At 42.5% G+C, this 14558-nt stretch overlaps 2 protein-coding genes across 2 annotated transcripts; both read left to right on the top strand.

Moving 5' to 3' along the window:
• The first annotated feature begins 1616 nt into the window (after positions 1-1616).
• Positions 1617-8364, top strand: pnisr (PNN-interacting serine/arginine-rich protein). Its single transcript, XM_085918826.1, has 12 exons — positions 1617-1732; positions 2169-2262; positions 2360-2533; positions 3499-3740; positions 4054-4216; positions 4503-4693; positions 4797-4934; positions 5009-5108; positions 5658-5711; positions 6236-6430; positions 6524-7598; positions 8053-8364. The coding sequence occupies exons 2-12, from the start codon at positions 2175-2177 to the stop codon at positions 8084-8086; spliced, it is 2454 nt and encodes an 817-aa protein (XP_085774952.1). The 5' UTR covers positions 1617-1732; positions 2169-2174; the 3' UTR covers positions 8087-8364.
• Positions 8365-9304: 940 nt separating this feature from the next.
• On the top strand, positions 9305-14471 carry coq3 (coenzyme Q3 methyltransferase). The gene is made up of 6 exons (XM_085919173.1): positions 9305-9580; positions 9859-9996; positions 10682-10781; positions 11704-11970; positions 12296-12455; positions 13109-14471. Exons 1-6 carry the CDS (start codon positions 9387-9389, stop codon positions 13282-13284), a joined length of 1035 nt encoding a protein of 344 aa, XP_085775299.1. The 5' UTR covers positions 9305-9386; the 3' UTR covers positions 13285-14471.
• Positions 14472-14558: the final 87 nt, after the last annotated feature.

The raw sequence follows: 14558 nt of genomic DNA, 5'->3' as shown, positions 1-14558 counted from the left end.
CAACTTCCTGAGTTTAATGCAGAGCGTGATGAAAATTGTATTTGATCTTGGGACTTGGGATTGTTGTCTTTCTGTTTTTTTTTTTCCCCCCCCTCTGAAATTGTGTCAACAAACCCTCTGTCGGTCTGCGTCCCATGGTGCCACATTTGAGCTTTCTTGCCTGCTGATGTGGCCTGACAGGTGCAAAGCAGATCTGCTCCAGAACATGTCGAGAGCTGGTGAAGAGGAGGTGGGTGTGGAATCAGGAAAAGGGCAACGTCCACAAACATTGCCATGTGTTTCCTCTTGTTAATACAAGCTGTGACACACAAGTCAAGCTGCTGCAACGCTAGAACAGGTTGTCAAGCTGCCACCAATGAAAAAGCAAATATTTTCTGAAATGTGTTTGGTTATTTTTAAAATACGGGGGTAGCTGCCATGGCCTTTGGCTCAGGGAAATGCTGCTGATGCATTAGACATGAGTTAATCTCAGTTAACAAAAATACCCCCCCCCCCTCCACTTTTCGAGACAGTTGTAAGAAACGAACGGGTTGGTGCTGGAGGGCTCATCACTGTCGACCAGCAGTGCAGGTTAAATTTTGCTGCTCTCACCATTCACGCCATCATCTCTGCAAGCCTTGCCCAGTTTGACGCCACATCTCACATCTCCAAATTAATAACAACATAAACACATCCCTTCATGTAAAGCTCTGCACAGTGCCTGAGGCTTTTCTCCTCACAAAGTATATACACAAACTCAGATCACAATCTTACTTAAATGTTACATGAAATCTCTGAACTGCATTTATGTCGTGAAATGTAGAAAAGCAACATCCATGTGTCACAGATAGCAACAAATTGTTGGATTATTCTGCTGACTACTCAATAATTATTTTCATATTAAATGTGTATCCCCAGTTTAATAGATTGAAGTTGTGCCCCTCAAAATAATTCCAGTAGGATTTTTACTATATTTGTAAATGACACCACGCCAATTATGAAATATTGAAAAAATACTGCGAAATGTTTGTGGTCATGCGTTTTTCTTTAGACTTTCACGTGAACATAAATTGCATTTACTGTAAAACTAAAACTATTATTTACCAGACAAATTCTTATAGATTTAGTATTCACATCAATTTTTAAACTTTTTTAAATATACAGTTAGTATAAATGGAATGTGGCAGAGTATTAAGGGATCTAATCATTCTGCATTCATGTGGAAATGACTGGAAAGTCTTAGGTTTCAAAAAAAGGTCCCCAAGATCGAGGGTGACCAGAGGTCACCAGAGGTGACCAGGGATGACCAGAGGTGACCAGAGGTGACCAGAGGTGACCACGGAGCTCCGCACCTGCTTGATATTCATGTTGAAGTCACCTTCAAAGTAAATCTATGTATTGTCATGGTTTTAACAAAAAAGATCATGATTAAACATTTTCCTGCTAAGTACGTTAAGTTTTTGATTATTATTAATCAAATGTTAAGATCACTCCAATACTTAATTTATGGAATCTTGTTATGCATGTATGGTGTCGTCCAATTGTTTAAAAAGAAAAAAAAGAATAATAATCCTATTTCTTAAATTTATTTTAGAGTCGTATAATAGGCATGTCCAACTCCAATACCTTGTGGCAAATAAAAGTAGTGGACAGGAAGCGGCGGAGTGTCACACTTGCGTTCGGTCTCACTGGTTTGCTCTCCCAAGGCAGCCATTTTGGACCACCAGCGCCTGAGAGCAATCGTTCGGAGAAGGTAAGTTGACGTGTTTTCCCCTTCCATACATTAGCACGGTTTACGCTTCTGCAATCGCATCCTTTAGAGACGTTATTTGCACGCGAGGGAAAAGAAATAATCAACGGTCTAGCTCTAAGTGCAGCGTCTTAGCCGTCATTCTTAGCTTGGCTAAAGCTAGCTCCGGTTAGCCTGTTTAAACCCCCTTGGGTTCAGAATCTAGCTCCAGGTACGTGGTTCGGGTTTCTTAGGGTTTTTTTTTTACAATTCGCGATTTTAATTGCTTAGCAGTCAGTATGCACTTTTCCCCAATAATATGCAGCCTTACAACCATAACCAATTGATTGTAGCTAATTTTAGCACGACGCTAACGCTCGTCCCATACAACTCTGTAGTCGTAGTGGTTCCTGCCAGCAATACTAATGGAGCAAATGTAAATCAAGTTTGCTTCTTTTAGAGAGGAATGTGGGATCAGGGAGGCCAGCCCTGGCCGCAGTGGCCTCTGAGCCAGCAGCAATGGATGCAGTCATTCCAGCACCAGCAAGATCCAGGTTAGTAAGCAGGGCCAGTGTTCATCATCTTCCTCTCAAATGATTTTTTGGAATATCAACAAGTGTATGCCTACATTGCATGCATGTGTCTGCATAGGTCAGGTAGACTGGGCTGCCCTTGCACAAGCTTGGATAGCGCACAAGGAGTCTACTGGATCAGAACCTAACATTCAGCCCAATGGACAGGACATCTCAGGTCTGGAACAACCTGCACAAGGCAACCGTGGGTCCTTCCAGGGTGACTCTGCTTTTGGCAGAGTGTGGCAGCCAGGTACATGTCTAAGAACAAAATTAGACCAATAATAACTGAACCTTTTTGGCCAGTGAACCATGTTGTGGTAGCCCTCCCTGAACTGGCAGCGGGCTTATTCATGGTATAATACACTAAGCTTCAATAGATGTCACTTACTGTTATTACTTTTTGCATGCTTTTCCTTTCATGTAAAATCTAAATTAGTATGACATTTTATGCACTTTATATCTTGTTCAGATCCTTATGGGAAGATCTTGACTCTGCCCAAAAAAAAAAAGTCTGCAGCGTGGTATAAAGATCAATGGCAGTTTTTTTTTTTTTAAGTAAATACAACTCAAAATACTGAATATGAAATTTTCAAAAAGCAAACACATGTTACTGTCAATGTATTCATTTATGAAATCTGTCCTGAAGCAGACAACCTAGCTTCAGTGAACACAGTTAGGTAGTGTTTTATCTTTTAATTGATCTTTTAATTTAAAGGAGAATTTTGCTCTTTTAAAAATAAAATGTTCATCTTGAGCCCTGTAATATGAGGTAAACTGCTGCTTTCCTGTTGACATTTACCCTTAAAGATCTTTAATCTTTAGTTACTTTGTAGTTTACTAGTGACTAGTTTACTTTACTCTCCACTGCCGCTGCCACTAAGATTTTGTTACACGATAGAAAAATTGGAACCTGTTCAAATGTTGTCTGTTTGTAACAGTACTTGTGATCTCAACATGGGCCAAAGAGGTATCCTTTTAAATTCTCATGAAGTGATGACATAAATTTGATTCATAAAACATTTTCAGCTTACGGTATACGAGTTTACTGTATTCTTTGAATCTATCTCTTTGTGTTCTCTCATAGCATATAAACATTTTCAGGATTCCCAATAGCGGTTAAAATTTTAGTTTATTTAATTCTGGAGTGTCCATCATCTGTTTTTCTACCTGCCTAGGTTTACCACTTATATTAATAAAGAATTTTATCATGAACAGAATGGGGAATGCATGGCCAACGGCCACCGCGCCCTCCACCACCTCCTGAACAAACCTGGATTCCGCCTGGTTCAGCTCAGATGGATGTTGCGAACCCCAGTGAAGATGGCAACAGCCAGGACAGTGCAGAGTTCAACTCTGAAGCGCACCGCGGGGTTTTCCCCCAGAACAGCCATGGGTATGGGGCACAGCCCGACAGCTACGCCATGGCCCCCATGGCCATAAACCAGTTTGATTATCAGGTATGCAGATGAGGCAGTGAAATTTGTTGAAGCTTTTGGGTTTTCCATAGAAAACGTTGCCAGATCCAATCATCTAAGGTGTTTCAGTCATTGCCTCCTTGAGGCGGTTGAAAGGATATTGGCATGTTGAGGAATCCAGCATGGTTTGGTTTTCTTTTCATAGATTTTGAGCCAAACAACATAACCAGCACAGGCGTGAGTCATTTAGGATATTTAGTATTCCAGGAGAAGACGACTCCAACCCGGCATTCAGCATTTCGGACCTGTGATTATTTAATCTAACTTTGATTTCTTTTGTGCTGTCTCTTAACAGCATGGAGCTGCTTCAGCTTTTGCCCCGCCGCCTTCCGGCTTCCACGCCCCATACTGGCAGGGTCCCCCTCAGAACAGACGGGATGCCCGACCACCTGGCTTCAGGGACCGACCCAGATCTCCTCTCCAGCTTCCTATTAAACAGGAAGCGCCACCGCCACTTGGTAAACTGCAAATTTGGACACAGCTATTGAAAACGTGCAGGACACCGACCTGTACTTTATGCGCTACAACTCCAAGATGAAAATGCAAAATAATTTTCCAGAGAGTTACTCTTAGTATTTTGAATGTAAATGATTTCCTCATTTGTATTTTCTAACGAGTATTCATTGCAGGAACCAAACTACCAGATAGGAACTGATGCAATATTGAGTGATTAATGCATGTCAGCATACAAAGTCAGTGAGTGCCAATGGCAAGCGTCTTATTTGGACCTATGACCACCTCCAGATGCGGTAAAACGGCGTACGCTACCTGCCTGGATCCGAGAGGGACTCGAGAAGAGGGACAGAGAAAATCAGAAGAAGCTGGAGCGGGAGCGAATGGAGAAGGAGCGTGCTGAAATGTCCAAAGAGGATGACCAGGAGCACGAGGTGGATGAAGGGGGTGATGGACCTCGTGTCCCGCGAAAGAGTAAATTTGTAAGCAGACATTTTTTTTTTTATAGGTGACATTCTCTTGGAGAAAACATTATGTCATAAATGTTCAGGAACTGTTTAAATTGTCTTCTTCTGTCTTTATCAGGACAGTGATGATGAAGCGAATGAAGACAATGATGAAGAAAAGCCTCCTGTAAAAAAAGAGTTTTTTGCACAAAGCCCGTCGCCTCCTGCAGAAGATAGTGAGCATGAAATGACTGAGGAGGAAAAAGAATTCCAAATGGTCTGTCCTGCATTACAGATAATGTCATAGTTGGGAGAGCGCGACTGACTGGATTTTTGTTTTGCTATTTAAAGATCATCATCACAAAAACACTCCTCACAGAGATCCTTCTGGAAGTTACCAATGAAGAGATCCAGCATGTTGCAAAAGAAGTCCACCGCAAAGCAACACGAGGTCTGCTGTTATCTTGCCCCGGCTAATGTATTATTGCTTTTCGAGCAAACAATTATCATTTGGACAGACTCTTAAGAAGTGCTCCATAATCATGTCCGGTAAAGTAGCAGCAGCAGCTGGGCATAAAAAAAAAAAAAAGTGGAATATGATCCAATTGGCATTGCCAACCATTCTCTGCTAATGCATCAGTGAGAACTGAGCATTTGAAACCTGTCATGGTCCATGGCACTTAAGGTCCTGCTGCCCAGCAGCCACCAACGGAGAGGAGCCATGTGATGCACTAGTGCAGAGTGGTTCTTTCCCCTCCCCTCACACTGCATTGATGTGGATTGTCTGACGGAAGTTTGTTTGTTAACCCTCTCTCTTTTCTCCCATTTTTTTTTTTTCTTTATTTTATTTTCTCCTGTTACCAATGGCAGCTCATGTGAATAGTGCTTTATCTGTGACTTCGCCTCTCCCCTCCCCACCCATTCTCTAGCGACTCTTGCCTTTGAGAGAATGGCAATATGTGTTTTAACATGTTGTTCCTGTTGTTGATGTGAATCAAAGCTCCTGCAAAACAGCTGGCACAGTCAAGTGCACTGACTTCTCTGACTGGTCTCAGTGAGTATCCATTTTATTACGGCGGGAGGGAGGGATGGAACAGAATATATTTTCTTGATTAATTATATAGTTTGGGGAAAGATGCCGGACGAATCGCACAAATATTCAACCTAAGATGTTACACTTCAAATAAAGTAGTTTTTCCCCATTTTTATCACCGAAGCATGCAATTACATTTCCTATTTGTTTCGTCTTAAGTTCTACAAGTTGCTAGGGATGCACGAAAAAAAAACGCCTTTCCTAACGGTTACTTTTTACCAGTCCGTGGCCTGGTGGTTGGGGACCACTGGCTTAAAGTGACTGCAACCTGACCGTTCTTATATTTCAAGCGGCTCTTTATGGGTCCAGTTTTGTTCAGCGGACCGATGAATGTCGGGGTTTTTTTTTTTTGTTTGGTCAATAATCAGTCAGTTCGTGCATCCCTACAAATAAAGACTTTGAGTTCAAATTTATTGTTTCACATATGCAAGAATTTGATGTTAATGATTGTCCAACACTAAAAGACTGGGCTTCTGTTGTGGCAGGTGGGCTGGGTGACTATGGTTCAGAGGAGAGTGCTGAGGAGGACGACCGCAGCGCTCGAGGCTCAGAATCCTCCGACACTGATGAGGAGGAGTTGCGCCATCGTATCCGGGAGAAGCTAGATGCCTTCTATCGCAAGGAACGAGAAATGCAACAGCTCCAAGAGAAACAGGCTCAGGATGCTCTTCTTGCTCGTGGTGAGACGCTATTGTCCCCAAAAGTTTCAGTTATGATTACTTCTTGTCTCCTTACATACTCCTAACGAGCATTTTCACTTTTTGTCTCTCCAGAGGAGATGGTGAAGGAACGATTGAGCAGAGAAAGGCTTGAATATGATGAGGGCCAGTCAGAGGAAGGAAAAGAGAGGCAGCCAGAGCCCTTAGTAGAAAAGCGTAGGTCCCGTAGTGAGCTCGAGAGTAGCGAGGGAAGGCATTCGGGCAGGGGGAAGGAGAGATTAGGCCGAAGCGGTAGCGATTCCCCAGCCGACGCCCACAGCAGCAGCTCTCGGTCGTCCTCCAGCCGCAGCAGCAGTCGGTCGTCCTCTTCATCTTCGTCGTCATCTTCTCGTAGTTCCTCGCAATCCTCTTCCCCTCGAAGGAAGAGGAGACGTAGTCGATCTTCTTCCCATAAGGCCCGCCGGCGTAGTCGCAGCAACAGCTCTCGTAGGCGTCGTAGTGAAAAGATTCGGGACAGGAGGAGAAGCAGCACGGAGCAAAGAGCGGGACACCGTAAGAAAGACCGCAGCGACTCCAGAGAACGAAGAAACCGCCGGAGTATTTCCAAGTCCAGAGATCGGGACAAGTCCCGGGCCCAAGACAGCCGTAGTCGCAGCAGAGACAAGGGTAGGGCAAAGGAGAAAGAAAAGGAGAGGGAAGAGAAAGACAGGAAAAGAAGCCGGGATTGCGGGGATAGTAGTCACGGCGGCAAACACAAACAGAAGGCCTCCACCAAAGACGAAGAGAGGAAGCGAGATCGAAGCCGTAGCCACGAGCGAGATAAAAAAAGGAAGGATAAAGATAGGGAGAGAGAGTCCGAAAGAAAGAAGGAGAAACCAAGGACTAAAGAAAAGACCAATCCTTCCGTCAGTGAGGAAAATGGCAAATTAAAGAAACGAAGAGAGACGGACTCTCACGCCGACCCGCACGGTGACAAGTACAGCAGGCAGGATAGCAAATCCAGCAGAAAGGGCTCGGCCAAAGCTAGCAAGAGACTGTCCAATTCCGATTCAAGCAGATCCCCTACGCCGGAACTTAGTAAGGAAAAGAAATCTAAGAAATCCAAACGTAGTCGCTCACGGTCAGTGGAAAAATCGCACAAGTCTGGTAAGAAGGCAAGCCGCAAACACAAGTCTAAGTCGCGATCAAGGTAGTATTCCTTTTTTTCCTCTTACATTCCTATTCTGTGTTCTCATCGTATGTCTAATTGTGATTTCTCCCAAGTCATCTTAACCGACATCTTTAAATCACGGACAAATGTTTTGGGAAGCTGACTATCAAATGCAGTTGTGTAGATTCCACATTGGCCCGTGTTGCAGTGCGCGCGCAGGCCTCTTCTGCAAGTGTACCTTGCAAACATTACCCAGCTCAAAAGCTTTGGGGACCATTTTTGTAGGTCAAAGGGGAATCCGCACATAACGTCCGACAGCATGTTTTGCAGGGTAGACTTTCAGAACAGTCGTTTGTGAACAAATGTATTTGTTACTTTCTTAGAATATCTGGTGGGTGAGGCAGTATAGCTGTATACTGCATGTTTTTTTTTTTTTTCTTCAATCTGAGTGTATGAGCGAGTTATTAATCTGTTTTTGTGCATCCATTTTCAGGTCGATTTCCCCCAATCGTCGTAGCAGACACTGAGGATGTGCTTCCCCACCGCTAAATTCCACCGTTCAAGTGGCTTGTCTCATTACAGAGGCAGTTGTGTAGGTGGTCATCCCTTTACAATTCTTTCTCCATTGTAAATATATTATTTTTAAAGTTTGTCTGAGGAAGTTAGAGGTTTTTTTCTTGTATCATTGGCAAAGCATAAGTCTTAGCTGACACTATGAACACAAATAGTTTTAAATCTTAACAGGATGCACAGATTTCTCCACCAAACGTTATTGTACGATGTCCAATAAAACTATTTGTCCTTGTCTTGCCTCTTTGGTCTCTAATGTTGACTAGAATTAATATGAAAATTACAGTCATCAATTAAAAAAAAAAAAGATGTGATTGTTGTAGGGTGTGAATTTGTCCTGGTTGGTAGTATTTTACGTGTTCGAAGTCATGAAAGGAAATGGTCGTTGCTAGAGAAAATGACATCAACAGTGGTTGCTATAGTGACGCTCGCCTGTTTCTTGACTACCTGCCAAGGTGCTTTTTCAGCAAGGCACTGTCCACCCTCTAGCTTAAGAGGTGCAGCACTATTTGAAAACGTTAAGGGATATTTGGCTTTGGGAGTGACATTTCATGACGGACCTAAAAAGTTTTTCAAATGCACTTATTTCATTGCATAAATCTCAAAGGTTGACCGTTCAAGTCAACATCTTGCATTTCTCGAACAAATGGATAAGCAGGTATTTCATCCATGAACTGACTGAAACATTTTATTGTAAGCATCTACTTGCATGTTTTCAGAGGTTTTTTTTTTTTTTGCTGCTGCTTGGCTGTTGAAAGGGCACCATGTTGATGCACATTTCTGAAAAAAGCTCATTGGGTCAAATTATCTGAATAAAATTACCTAATAAATATTCAGTAATTATTTCTCATGGTCCCTGTGACTCCTGGTTTAGTGTTATCAGCTTGTTGCTACAGTGAGACCGATAAGATATTTTTGGGGGTTTAGGAAAGGGGAACCTTAAAACTGACAATAGTAATTTAAAAATCAAAACTATAATTCATTTTTTTAATGCTGTATGATCAATTAATATATGGTGTAGATTTTGATGCTTAATGCGTACTTTTTTTTTATTAACTCTCTTTTCAAACCTGAAGTAATTCTTTGCAAGGAAACGAACTTTTTGGAGTTAGTCAGTCATCACACACAAAAAAATACACGCGTCAGCACAAATCATGCAAGTCGGGAACCTTTGTCTACTATTCGCTGTTTCTATCCGAACAGTTAGCATGAAAGTACCTGTCATCTTTGAATGTCAAGTACTGATTGTCATTTAACATGCTTGCAAACAAGTTTGGCCGTACCGTGGTTAGGTTGTGTTGCCGCAACGCAGTGCCCTTATGCGGTGTTAGCCAGAGACATATGGGTCGGCATCGATCTGGTTGGGCTGTGGTGTGTCAACAGAGGACATTGTGGCTCCATATGAATGTAGTGGAGCGGACAAAACAGGATGCCGTGCACCGTCAACTCAGGTACTTTGCAGGAGTTGTGTAGCATTGCCTGCCAAAGAATCTTATATTAACAAACACCAAACCCGATTGAGACAACTGGCAATGGAAGTCGTTGCATGTTTTATGTTTGTCTTGTTAAAATGTCTTAACTTTGAGCTAAATTATAATTCTCATGACTGTGGAATCTGTCAGAATATATACTGACAGCGCAAATATTTTCAACCTCTACTGATATATGAAAACTTGATGCTGTCATAATCAACGCCTATTTGTGACATCTGTATTTTTCCCCTGCCAAGTACAAGAACATCCCATCAAACCACAGTGGACCCCGATGAACTGAAAAGGTTTCGATCACTGGCCAGCAAGTGGTGGGATGAACATGGCGAGTTCAGAGCCCTTCACTCCATGAATGACCTGAGAGTGCCTTTCATAAGGTATGTTTGTACAAATTATGTATTGCAATAAATCTATTTGAAATTGCACTGCTTCCAACATTTCAACCAAGTAGTCTTGTAAATGTCTTAAGTACAACCGGAGCTCATCTTTTCTTATGGTTTAATAGACCCAAATAGACACATTGAAGATGACAGGATTCCTCCACACATGTGCACATTTGCAGCCAATAGCATTTCAGCCTCCCTGGCACCGCATACTTGATTTATGATTTGATTGATAAGATCTGCTGCTGGGGCCGAGCATGATAATCACAACTTGAGCCATCCTGCGCATCTCCTCCTCTACCCCCACTATGGTCTCTTTGGTGCTGTTGATGTTTCGGCATCGTGACAGTCTGACAGATCCAGTGGCCGTGTTTTGAGTGTGGCTGATTTGCTTGATGCATTTCTGCCCCGAGGACATGTCTGAATGAGACGCAGCATCATTTTTACTATTGCTGCAGGGTTGTCACCTTCTGCCATTCTTACTGTGATGTCGTTAATGCCGCTGCGGTGCTTTCCTCTTGTAAGGATCGAATGCACATTTGGAATCATCCCTTGCACTCCATCCACCGAATGCGTACCAATCAATGGATTCTTCTTCCCGTTTCAGATTTGCACTCTTCTGTTGTCTTTGCTTCTAACATTCAGGTTGTCATTATTTTTGTCTTATTTTCCTGATCAGAGATAATCTGCTGAATGTGCACAAAGCACACCAGCCTGGAAAACCACTCGCCGGACTAAGAGTTCTGGATGTCGGCTGTGGAGGCGGCCTGCTCACTGAGGTATTGGCGTTTGATTTATGTGTATGCGTGCAGAGCTGGTCCCTTCAACATAATTTTCCGCAATTGTTCAAATGACTTTCTCGTATGTCGGATTGCCTGGTCCGACAAAACAAAGATCTGTCGCAGTGTGAGAATGCGCTTTCAGTACTCACTGCTCATCCAAACAATAAACATTGAAGCGTCCGTCTAATTTGTAGTTTCTGTTGACATGACTGGTCTCAGTTTGGTGGAGTGGACAGTCGGTCGTTTACATTTGTTGATGCGTTTGTTAGTGTTGATCGCTGTCTCCAGCTTTCACTCACGCTGAGCCTGTACTAGCTGCACTGTGTGATCCGCAAAGACAAAATCAGGTCCCGTATTTACGCGGCTCACACTAACTGTCATTTAAATGCCGACACGGAAGCAAGTCACAAAGTCTGTCTGTGGCAAATGCAACTGGGAAAGTGTCTCTGGATGTTTTTGTCAATGGAAACCTTCCCATCACAAAAGATCAAGTTTAAGTCTTAAGACACTTGCTTTGGGCTAAGAAGTTCACGCCACGCTGCATTTTTAGCCTAAGTCCGTTAGGGGGCACTAAATTGCAATCCTAATCACTCCTGACCAATGTTTCCCAACGTTTTTTTGAGCCAAGGCACACATTCCACATAAGAAAAATCTTACAATACAGCGCCAAACAAAAATGACATCAAAAGTAAGAATACTGAAATAATGATTATCTCAATTTACTCCTAAATTTTCTTCGTCAATGGGCTTGTTTAAATTTAACACAAAGCTGATGTGGTTATAGAAAGGCATGACTAGTATGGATGATCGATTGTATGTCTTTGCAAATGTCTTATTTAATTTTTTTATTTCCATATGCAATGATAATAATAATACATCTCTCCTTTGTACCACTCCACCTCCTCCGTTCCTCCCCCAGCCTCTTGGTCGCCTGGGAGCCAGCGTGTTAGGTATCGACCCAGTGGAGGATAGCATTAGCACGGCACAGCTGCATTTGTCGTATGACCCCGATCTTGGCGAGCGGGTCGGCTATCGGGCGTGCACCCTGGAGGAGCTGTCGGCAGATGCGGCGGGAGGAGAGACGGACCGCGGAGACGTCCTGTTTGATGCCGTCGTAGCGTCCGAGGTCGTAGAACATCTGGCTGACCTGGAAACATTTGCAATCTGCTGCAGCCACGTGCTGAAGGTGTGTGCTCGCTTCCAGCTGCTCCCTCAAGCCAGATACTGCTCTGCATCCCTGAGGCACATATGGTGACATTACTAAGGTACCCTTTGCTGTGCCTCAATGGGAATACATTAGTTTGTTTTTCAAATTACAGTTGGCAAGTCTCAAAAGCAAACTCAAAGTCTCCCTTTTGATTATTCCTTCATTGTTTCTGCATGGATGGAGTTATTTATGACATTGTCGCGAGTGGGGCGATTTATAATGATGCTTTTTACGATGATCTCTCTTTTTTTATGATTATCTGTCTCGATCTGTACGTCTCACTTCTGATCTTGTCCCCATGCAGCCAGGCGGCTCACTCTTCATCACCACCATTAATAAAACCAACCTGTCATATGCTTTGGCTATTGTGGCGGCCGAGCAGCTGATGCGTATCGTTCCCAGAGGGACGCACGACTGGGAAAAGTTCATCAGCCCAGTAGATCTGGAGCGCCGTCTAGAGTCCAGTAAGTTACCTGAGAGAGCATCAAAATTGCGTAGCCATAGCCTCCACATTTACGTAACAGTGCTGTGATCCTGATTTTATTATGATTTTAACTGTTATTGTGTTCAAAACAAGTTAACCACAGTGATTATGATGAGTGATGATGTACCTAATGTGAAAATGAGCCTTGCCTCTCTCATCAATTTTTAAAAATATTTTATTGTGCAGGTTAAAGTGGAAGTCAGTCCAAAAATCTTCTTTGTAAAAATACCTTCTGCACATCCCAACTAGAAACACGATGTTCTGATTAATGTTTCGTATGTGGCATACGAATTAAATAAGAAAAATCCACCTGTTGTTATCACAACCAATCACGGCTCACCAGTTTTGCGTAGTTGAGCTGTGATTGGTGAAACTTGGCAACTGTGATGACATTTTCGACCCCTGAGATGGATAAAAACGGGGAATTTGGCTGCTTAACCCATTCCACAAACGTAATATTAATCAGACTATTATTGTAATTAGACTATGAGGGCACATACAACATATTGTATTTATTATGTTCAGACTACAGAGGGCCACATACAACATATTAGGTAATTGTGCATATTTCCAGCATGTAGCTGTCATCTCTTTTTCCTTCTTTGACCCTCATTTTACTTCCTCCTCCATCAGATGGTTTCTCGGTGCAGTCGGTCCAAGGTATGATGTACAATCCAGCATCAGGAGGCTGGAGCTGGATCAACAGCACTGCCATCAATTATGCCCTGCATGCTGTCAAATTGGCTGAGGAGCCTAACTCAGACCCCAAAATGGGTAACCCGGAGAACTCCGCAGCATCACACAGTTGAGCCACTGGATCTAGACATTGGTCAAGATATTTTGAGCCACTTGCTGATTTGCACATCTAAGCAGCAGACAGTTATGCAAATGAGTTCATCAGAAGCAAAGTTGCAAGCTCCACATTGCATGTGCTTGAATGCTCATAGCTCTTCGAGTCACCGAATATTCTGAGCATGAGCCAAACATGTTATTTGTGTCGAGAATGCCAACACTAAATAGTGAGTTTCCCGCCACAAGCGTGAGTATTTTTAGCGTGGAAGCAAAAAAAAAAAAAAGGGGGTAGTCACATGCTTGTGAGGCTGGAAATCATTTCACGTGCCACTATTATGTAATAGGACTTAAGGCAACGGCATAGAATAGGTCACGTTTTGTCCGATATCCGAATAGATGTGATGTGATAGCTGTTTTCAATTGCTCTAAATGTATTTTGTTGGAATCCAACCTCATACAATAGGGAAATTATTATTTCATCCCTTCCTGAATTGGTATGCTCACTTTTAAATAAGATGTTCTGAATCTCCAATTTTTGGAGTTAGTTATGGATTATGGTAGGTGACAGACTATCAGTCAAAAATGCAGAAAGAAAATCAAATTCAAGGCATGGATGCGTGTTTCAGCACGACAACTACCCCAAATCCAATAAAAGTAGTGGCATATTGAGGTTATGGCGCAAGCATCTCTCTTTTGATGTCAGAATTAAGGAAAATCTGTGAAGTGAGCAGAAACTTGGGATTTCCTAACTGCAGCCAAGAAACCTGAAGGATTTAAAGAGTTTCTGTAATGAGGATCAAAATCTCTTGCAAGGTCTCATCGCTGTGCTTGCCAACAAGAGTTTCTCTACTCAGCACAGTTTTTACTTTAATTTAACTAGGTCTTCACCTAATTTTTCAACTCTAGCTACCCACGCCATGCAACCTCGCATTTAATAAATGCTGAAGTAGTTAAGGCTTTTTATTTACACAGGAGCACTTTGCCAAGATAATCCATCCACCTCACATATTGGCTCGAAATATAAGGCTCACTCTAAAATGTGCAGTTTAAATACAGAGCACAACTGTTTTCATCGTACATGAGTGTTTGGAATTTGTTTTTGTTCATGATGAAGATAAATCAATTTAAGAAGAAAATTTGAAATCACACCAATAATCCAGAAATTTTAAACAGTTGGCAATTTGCCTCACCTAGCTCTTCCTTTCTGGTGTGTTCAGTAAATTAAAGATGAATTTCAAAGTAGCCTTTATCGTCCTAAATGATTTCTGTCAAAAAAAAAAAGTTTGGACAC

Source organism: Syngnathus leptorhynchus, chromosome 8 (genome assembly GCF_054491065.1).
Source record: "Syngnathus leptorhynchus isolate UIUO chromosome 8, UIUO_Slep, whole genome shotgun sequence".
Classification (NCBI taxonomy): domain Eukaryota; kingdom Metazoa; phylum Chordata; class Actinopteri; order Syngnathiformes; family Syngnathidae; genus Syngnathus; species Syngnathus leptorhynchus.
This window is presented reverse-complemented; position numbering and strand designations above follow the sequence as displayed.

What these genes read in the sequence shown, in the direction of transcription:
- coq3 (XM_085919173.1), top strand. Translation starts at nt 9,387, where the DNA reads ATGCTTGCAAACAAGTTTGGCCGTACCGTGGTTAGGTTGTGTTGCCGC. An exon ending in GAGGCGGCCTGCTCACTGAG is followed by an intron (nt 10,782 to 11,703) that starts GTATTGGCGTTT and finishes TTCCTCCCCCAG; the next exon opens with CCTCTTGGTCGCCTGGGAGC. An exon ending in GCTGCAGCCACGTGCTGAAG is followed by an intron (nt 11,971 to 12,295) that starts GTGTGTGCTCGC and finishes GTCCCCATGCAG; the next exon opens with CCAGGCGGCTCACTCTTCAT.
- pnisr (XM_085918826.1), top strand. Translation starts at nt 2,175, where the DNA reads ATGTGGGATCAGGGAGGCCAGCCCTGGCCGCAGTGGCCTCTGAGCCAG. An exon ending in GGAAGCGCCACCGCCACTTG is followed by an intron (nt 4,217 to 4,502) that starts GTAAACTGCAAA and finishes GACCACCTCCAG; the next exon opens with ATGCGGTAAAACGGCGTACG. An exon ending in TCCCGCGAAAGAGTAAATTT is followed by an intron (nt 4,694 to 4,796) that starts GTAAGCAGACAT and finishes TGTCTTTATCAG; the next exon opens with GACAGTGATGATGAAGCGAA.